Source organism: Oncorhynchus gorbuscha, linkage group LG01, assembly GCF_021184085.1.
Source record: "Oncorhynchus gorbuscha isolate QuinsamMale2020 ecotype Even-year linkage group LG01, OgorEven_v1.0, whole genome shotgun sequence".
NCBI classification, from domain to species: Eukaryota; Metazoa; Chordata; class Actinopteri; order Salmoniformes; family Salmonidae; genus Oncorhynchus; species Oncorhynchus gorbuscha.
In genome coordinates, this window is record NC_060173.1 from 3,426,044 (window position 1) to 3,435,033 (window position 8,990).

At 41.8% G+C, this 8,990-nt stretch overlaps 1 protein-coding gene across 1 annotated transcript in view; it reads right to left on the minus strand.

Moving 5' to 3' along the window:
* Positions 1–8,478, minus strand: part of sigirr (single immunoglobulin and toll-interleukin 1 receptor (TIR) domain) — a 36,405-nt gene extending 27,927 nt beyond the window's left edge. Inside the window, exon 1 of the mRNA XM_046343642.1 lies at positions 8,091–8,478. Within this exon, the coding sequence (XP_046199598.1) occupies positions 8,091–8,160 (70 nt within the window). The 5' untranslated portion in view covers positions 8,161–8,478. The remainder of the gene's footprint in view (positions 1–8,090) is intronic.
* Positions 8,479–8,990: the final 512 nt, after the last annotated feature.

The window sequence follows — 8,990 nt, forward strand, 5'->3', positions numbered from 1 at the left end:
AGATTTATTTGGTTATTACCATGTTAGATTTATTTGGTTATTACCATGTTATGTTTACTTGGTTATTACCATGTTATTACCATGTTATATTAATTTGGTTATTACCATGTTATTACCACCATGTTATGTTTATTTGGTTATTACCATGTTATATTTATTTGGTTATTACCATGTTATTACCATAATGTTATATTTATTTGGTTATTACCATGTTATTACCATAATGTTATATTTATTTGGTTATTACCATGTTATTACCATAATGTTATATTTATTTGGTTATTACCATGTTATTACCATAATGTTATATTTACTTGGTTATTACCATGTTAGATTTATTTAGTTATTACCATGTTATTACCATAATGTTATATTTACTTGGTTATTACCATAATGTTATATTTACTTGGTTATTACCATGTTATTACCATAATGTTATACTTATTTGGTTATTACCATAATGTTATATTTACTTGGTTATTACCATGTTATTACCATGTTATATTTATTTTATTACCATGTTAGATTTATTTGGTCATTACCATTTGTTTAACCCTTTTTTGGTTACTACATGATTCCATATCTGTGTAGTTCTATAGCAGCCCTAAAACAACTTTTAGCAGACAACTATAGAGTATTGATTTGGTTTAGATGTTGAGTAGTTCTATAGCAGCCCTAAAACAACTTTAGCAGAAAATACAGTATTGATTTGGTTTAGATGTTGAGTGTTCTAAAGCCCTAAAACAACTATTAGCAGACAACTATAGGTATTGATTTGGTTTAGATGTTGAGTAGTTCTATAGCAGCCCTAAAACACCACTGTTAGCAGACAACCATAGAGTATTGATTTGGTTTAGATGTTGAGTAGTTCTATAGCAGCCCTAAAACAACTATTAGCAGACAACTATAGAGTATTGATTTGGTTTAGATGTAGAGTAGTTCTATAGCAGCCCTAAAACAACTATTAGCAGACAACTATAGAGTATTGATTTGGTTTAGATGTTGATAGTTCTATAGCAGCCCTAAAACAACTATTAGCAGACAACTATAGAGTATTGATTTGGTTTAGATGTTGAGTAGTTCTATAGCAGCCCTAAAACAACTATTAGCAGACAACTATAGAGTATTGATTTGGTTTAGATGTTGAGTAGTTCTATAGCAGCCCTAAAACAACTATTAGCAGACAACTATAGAGTATTGATTTGGTTTAGATGGAGTATTTATAGCAGACAACTATAGAGTATTGATTTGGTTTACATTTACATTTACATTTAAGGCAGAGGACTTATCCAGAGCGTCTTACAAATTGGTGCATTCACCTTATGACATCCAGTGGAACAACCACAGGTGGGCATCTAAATTTTTAAGGGGGTTGAGAAGGATTACTGGAATCCTAGGTATTCCTTAAAGAGGTGGGGTTTCAGGTGAACTGGAAGTTTGGTGATTGACCCAGTCCTGGCGTTTGAGGGAGTTTGTTCCACCATTGGGGAGCCAGAGCAGCGGGTACAGTTTGATGAGCTGAGCAACTGTACTGTGGTAGGGAGCAAAGGCCAGAGGTGGATGAACGCAGTGCCCTTATTTGGGTGTAGGGCCTGAAGAGCCTGGAGGTATAAAGTGCCGTTCCCCTCACAGCTCCGTAGGCAAGCACCATGGTCTTGTAGCGGATGCGAAACTGGAAGCCAGTGGAGAGAGCGGAGGAGCGGGGTGACGTTAAGAACTTGGGAAGGTTGAACACTAGAACTGCGGCGTTCTGGATGAGTTGTATTTAATGGCACAGGCAGGGAGCCCAGCCAACAGACAGTTATTAATCCAGACGGGGAGATGACAAGTGCCTGGATTAGGACCCAGTTCTTGTGAGGCAGGGTCGGGGATGTTGTAACAGAACCTACAGGAACGGGCCACCGCCTTGTTAGTTGGAAAACAGTTTGTTGTCAGGATCACGCCAGTTCTTTCTGGGAGGAGGACACAATGGAGTTGTCAACCGTGATGGCGACATGGACCAGTTATTTAAGGGGGAAACAGGACATACAGACAGTTATTTAAGGTGGTGATCCGTCAACACTGAATGTCTGCCAGACATGCAGAGATGCGATTACCTTCAAGAAGGGGGAAAGGAAAGATTAATTGTGTGTCTCTGTATAGCAATGATAGGAGAGATCATGTGAGGTTATGACAGAGCCAAGTGACTTGGTTATAGCGAGAATAGGAGAGGGCCTAGAACAGAGCCCTGACACCAGTGGTGAGAGGGGTGAGGAGACAGATTCTCGCCACGCCACCTGGTACAGACCTGTCAGGTAGGACGAAACAGAACGTGGGCAGACAGATATTTAGAGGGTGGAGAGGAGGATCTGATGGTTCACAGTATCGAAGGCAGCCGTGGTCTAGAAGGATGAGAGCAGAGGGGAGAGTTAGTTTAAAGGTGCAGGTCCGTGATACAGAGAAGAGCAGTCTCAGTTGAATGACTAGTCTTGAAACCTGACTGATTTGGATCAAGAAGGTCATTCTGAGAGAGATAGGGGAGAGCTGACCAAGGACGGCACGTTCAAGAGTTTTGGAGAGAAAAGAAAGAAGGGATACTGGTCTGTAGTTGTTGACATCGGAGGGATCGATGTAGGTTTTTTCAAAGGGGTGCAACTGTTCTAAGACGGAAGGGAGAGCAGGGTCAGGGATAAGTTGATGAGCGAGGTTAAGGGAGAAGGTCTCCGGTGGTCTGGAGAAGAGAGGGGAAGGGGCCAGGTTGTTGGGTTTAAAGAGCAGGTGTTCTAGAAGGGAGAGAAGAGGTCAGAGCACAGGGTTTGAGCAGAACAGGTGTTGTTTGACTTAGAAGAGGATCGGATGTCGGCCATCTTCTTTTAAAATGGTTGAGGTGTTCTGCAGAAGGGAGGAGGGGGGGGATGGGTTTAAAGGAGGATTCAGGAGGGAGGAGAATGTGGCAAAGAGCTTCCTAGGGTTTAGAGGCAGATGTTCTAGATTTAGGGTAGAAAGTGGCTTTAGCAGCAGAGACAGAGGAGGAAAATGTAAAGGAGGGAGGTGTGCTAGGTCCGCAGGAGAGAAGGGGTTTTCCTCCATTTCCGCTCGGTTTCCGGAGCCCTGTTCTGTGAGCTCGCATTGAGTCGTTCTAGACGGAGGGGAGGGAGGACCGAGCCGGCCTGGAAGATAGGGGACATAGAGAGTCAAAGGATGCAGAAAGGGAGGAGAGGAGGGTTGAGGAGGCAGAATCAGCAGATAGGTTGGAGAAGGTTTGAGCAGAGGGAAGAGATGATAGGATGGAAGAGGAGAGAAGGGGGAGAGAGAGGGGTTGGGACGGCGCGATACCATCCGAGTAGGGGCAGTGTGGGAAGTGTTGGATGAGAGCGAGAGGGAAAAGGATACAAGGTAGTGGTCGGAGACTTGGAGGGAGTTGCAAGGTTAGTGGAAGAGGTTAGTGGAAGAACAGCATCTAGTACAGTCAGTTATTTAGTATAAAAGGTGAGAGGGTGATTTCAAAGGTGAGAGGGTGAAAAGTGGAAAGAAGGAGGCAGAGAGGAATGAGTCAAAGGTAGACGTGGGGAGGTTAAAGTCGCCCAGAACTGTGAGAGGTGAGCAGCCCTCAGGAAAGGAGCTTATCAAGGCATCAAGCTCATTGATGAATCTCCGAGGGGACCTGGAGGGCGATAAATGATAAGGATGTTAAGCTTGAAAGGGCTGGTAACTGTGACAGCATGAAATTCAAAGGAGGCGATAGACAGATGGGTAAGGGGAGAAAGAGAGAATGACCACATGGGAGAGATAAGGATCCCTATGCCACCACCCCGCTGACCAGAAGCTCTCGGGGTGTGCGAGAACACGTGGGCGGACGAATAGATGTTTAGATGTTGAGTAGTTCTATAGCAGCCCTAAAACAACTATTAGCAGACAACTATAGAGTATTGATTTGGTTTAGATGTTGAGTAGTTCTATAGCAGCCCTAAAACAACTATTAGCAGACAACTATAGAGTATTGATTTGGTTTAGATGTTGAGTAGTTCTATAGCAGCCCTAAAACAACTATTAGCAGACAACCATAGAGTATTGATTTGGTTTAGATGTTGAGTAGTTCTATAGCAGCCCTAAAACAACTATTAGCAGACAACTATAGAGTATTGATTTGGTTTAGATGTTGAGTAGTTCTATAGCAGCCCTAAAACACCACTGTTAGCAGACAACCATACAGTATTGATTTGGTTTAGATGTTGAGTAGTTCTATAGCAGCCCTAAAACACCACTGTTAGCAGACAACTATAGAGTATTGATTTGGTTTAGATGTTGAGTAGTTCTATAGCAGCCCTAAAACACCACTGTTAGCAGACAACTATAGAGTATTGATTGGGTTTAGATGTTGAGTAGTTCTATAGCAGCCCTAAAACACCACTGTTAGCAGACAACCATACAGTATTGATTTGGTTTAGATGTTGAGTAGTTCTATAGCAGCCCTAAAACACCACTGTTAGCAGTGGGGGAAAAACAGGTCATGAATTTATCTGCAAGCATACACTGCCATAAAGAGCAACAACAGATCCCTTTAACCATTTAATCCCCACAGCAGAAACAACAGAAGTACATAGATTTCCTCCCCTCACTGTCTTGTCAGTTAGAACTACTACAATGACCAGTTTGTCAACATATTCATGTATGGTAAAGAGCAGGCTAGCGAAGAAGCCCTGGGGGAAGTCCTTAGGATTGGATGCATCTGTTGTACACACAACAGTGTTTCATTTCAACCGCACTGTTTCGTTTCCCGAACATATTTGCCAGGAACAGGTGCTGTGCCGAAAATCTCCCCAAAATGAAACGCTGCCTAACGTGATCAGGTATCTCAACAAGCAAGTATGTCGCAGCAATGAAGAATTGAGATGCGTGCGCGTTCACGCGAACTGTTTGCGATGTATTTTTAAAAATATATAAAAATCAATCAGATTTCATTCAAGTTTCCTCCTATGTAGTTGTGCTTCCACCTAAAAAACGTAATGTGAAAACGTGCCTGATATTGTAAGAATTGATTCGTGTTGGGCCGCCCCGGGTTTATGGCTTGCGCAGCCGGTACCAACGCGTTGCCACTGGCCATTACCGGGGTGAAAGAGAAACGCGCGCATGTATCGCTCAGAACTAGAATGATATTCACTTTCTATGACCTCTCTTCCTCTCTCTGATCTGAGAAGACATGAGCCTGCAACTCTCATCTCCCCAGCGTTGCACTTAATCATGTATTTCCTTATGGAATCATAGCCGCGGGATGGGCGCTGGAGGTACCGCAGCACCCCTGATAAAATCCAATACGTTTACCAACATTATATAATTCCTGTCTGTTGATAAAGCAATTAAATAATTAAGAATAGTACATCAAGAGTAGTAGGCATATGATTTAGCCACAGAGGATCAATTGCTTTCTCTCTTGTTATAGTCTAGCTGTGTATTGTGTTTAGCCCAATCACAAGGCATTGCCTACCGTCGGGAACGCACGACAAGTCTGTCTCGGTAAACAAACAGCACCCAGTCAAAACAGGCCTTTAGCAAAATCTCTAATGACATCACGGGAAAAACACAGGTTGGAAAGCAGATGGATCCTGCAGAAAAAAATAAGACAATCTGTCTGTAGGCTACCAAATATGTTATCAACTTCCAAATATACCTATTGAGCGAACAATATTGTTTTACAAAGTAGAACAAGAGTGAGATAGGATTTTGGCACGAGTGCATCAACCATCGCCGGTGAGTCAGTGAAACTGGACATCTTTATCGTACAATATGTGTGTCCCACACCTAGGCTTTTCATATATTCAAGACAAGGTCGTTTTCATTGATCTCAGATTCTCAGGACGTAAGTGTCAGAGTAGCCTGTAAATTACAGATAATTTATAAAGGTATTAAAAACTATTATGCTAAAATCTCCAGTCATCTAATATGATGTGGAAATACATGAAATGCTTGTGCAGCTTCTGTAAGCGCATCTACATTACTGCTCTGTGCCAAGGGAGGTTCATTATTTATCTAGTTTTACATTTATTTCATCTTTATTTAACCAGGTAGGCTAGTTAAGAACACCTTTACTTAACCAGGTTGGCTAGTTAAGAACACCTTTATTTAACCAGGTAGGCCAGTTGAGAACACCTTTATTTAACCAGGTAGGCCAGTTGAGAACACCTTTATTTAACCAGGTAGGCCAGTTGAGAACACCTTTATTTAACCAGGTAGGCCAGTTGAGAACACCTTTATTTAACCAGGTAGGCCAGTTGAGAACACCTTTATTTAACCAGGTAGGCCAGTTGAGAACACCTTTATTTAACCAGGTAGGCTAGTTGAGAACACCTTTATTTAACCAGGTAGGCTAGTTGAGAACACCTTTAATTAACCAGGTAGGCTAGTTGAGAACACCTTTATTTAACCAGGTAGGCCAGTTGAGAACACCTTTATTTAACCAGGTAGGCCAGTTGAGAACACCTTTATTTAACCAGGTAGGCCAGTTGAGAACACCTTTATTTAACCAGGTAGGCTAGTTAAGAACACCTTTATTTAACCAGGTAGGCCAGTTGAGAACACCTTTATTTAACCAGGTAGGCCAGTTGAGAACACCTTTATTTAACCAGGTAGGCCAGTTGAGAACACCTTTATTTAACCAGGTAGGCCAGTTGAGAACACCTTTATTTAACCAGGTAGGCCAGTTGAGAACACCTTTATTTAACCAGGTAGGCCAGTTGAGAACACCTTTATTTAACCAGGTAGGCCAGTTGAGAACACCTTTATTTAACCAGGTAGGCCAGTTGAGAACACCTTTATTTAACCAGGTAGGCCAGTTGAGAACACCTTTATTTAACCAGGTAGGCTAGTTGAGAACACCTTTATTTTACCAGGTAGGCCAGTTGAGAACAAGTTCTCATTTACAACTGCGACCTGGCCAAGATAAAGCAAAGCAGTGCGACACAAACAACAACACAGAGTTACACATGGAATAAACAAGCGTTCAGTCAATAACACAATAGAAATAAATGAAAGTCTATATACCGTGTGTGCAAATGGCGTGAGGTGGTAAGGCAATAAATAGGCCAATAGTAGCGAAGTAATTACAATTTAGCAAATGAACACTGGATTGATAGATGAGCAGATGGTGATGTGCAAGTAGAAATACTGGTGTGATAGATGAGCAGATGGTGATGTGCAAGTAGAAATACTGGTGTGATAGATGAGCAGATGGCGATGTGCAAGTAGAAATACTGGTGTGATAGATGAGCAGATGGCGATGTGCAAGTAGAAATACTGGTGTGATAGATGAGCAGATGGCGATGTGCAAGTAGAAATACTGGTGTGCAAAAGAGCAATAAAGTAAATGCATGAATTGATTTGTTATAAAGATGTTGTTGTTTTCCTGCGTTCCGGTCCCTCAGAGCCTCGCAGGTCACCACCCTTTTTCCGGAAACCTTCCCATTTACAAAGTAACCACTGCACATACACACAAACACACACTCTGTTTTAACATTCTGTATATGATTTATTATTAACATGGTGGTAGCACTGAGCTGTATATCCGGGTACGAAGTCCAGATTGGAGCAATTGTCGTCGTTAGTGTCCGACTGGTCTAGAGAACTCGTGACTGAATGACACTTGAAAGGTTGCGGTGTTGAGAGCCGACAGATGTGTACTTGTCATTGATTGGTTGTCTCTTCTCCAATTGATTGACAACTGTCTCTTGTCTTCTAATTCTATTTATTTTAATGAGTAATGTATCTTTAAACAGAGATAGGCTGTTCGTTCGACATTATGACGCAAGGAGTCGTCACTTTCGTTTGTTTCCTATTGGTGATAAACAACCTGTGCAAAGAATTTCAAACTACATATAATGTTTATACCGTATATACTAATGGAATTTGCAAGAAACTCAAATCATATTCTTCAGCAAAAAAAAAACAACCCTCTCGCGCTTTACGCACGATAGCATGCGGTAAAGTTTATAAATTAGAGCTCCCCCCAAAAAAAGTCACATTTTCTGATCAATAAAATAACATACAATTGAATCGGTTTTCCGTTTAATCGATTAAACACTATTGTCAATAGATTAAATGACAGAATATAATCTTACCTCCAGCACACACCGATATCCTGTTCCATAAAGTACATGTCAGAATGAAAGCCAACTGGTTCGAAGTCATTTTGTAAGGTAAAATCGTTCTCTTTCCTTCTTATTCCGAGTGTTCAATCGCAAGGCACACGCTATGGCCCTAGGATTATATCGTATCACCCAGCCCTAGGGGATAACACATTAGGAATTATAGTTAAATAAAAAATAATAACTCCCAAGGCATGACTCGTTTCAACTGCTTGAATGACTTCTGTGTACGGGTGGTCACGTGACGTCTCACCTGTTCAAGTTAACTTTCAGTAGTAGGCTATCTGCTTAGTCTACTGGTCGCGAAAGTCCTCCCAACATGCTTAAAAGGAACAGGGTTTTTAAAATAAAAGAGTCATACAAGCGAGTTTACAAACTGTTGGCTTCACACACTGTAATACACGACTCCCCCCACCCCCCACACACACACACATGGTACCTACAGTAAAACGTTATGTAGTTAGGTTGTAATGTGGGTCATTGGTGGTAAAAAAAAAAAGTTAAAGTATGTCGCTTTTTTAAAACAAAAATAAATGTCTTGTTAATAGTAATTAAACGAATTTGTTGGGCGCTTAACTTGTCCTATTTCACCTGTACAAGTGTGTTTTATACACGTGTGAATTGCAAATGTGCCTTTTCCATATCCCAACTCCCCCTGATACACCCTCAGAGAGTGGGGTCACTCCCAGGGTCAGACATTATCCCAACTCCCCCTGGTACACCCTCAGAGAGTGGGGTCACTCCCAGGGTCAGTCATTATCCCAACTCCCCCTGAGGCACCCTCAGAGAGTGGGGTCACTCCCAGGGTCAGTCATTATCCCAACTCCCCCTGGTACACCCTCAGAGAGTGGGGTCACTCCCAGGATCAGTCAT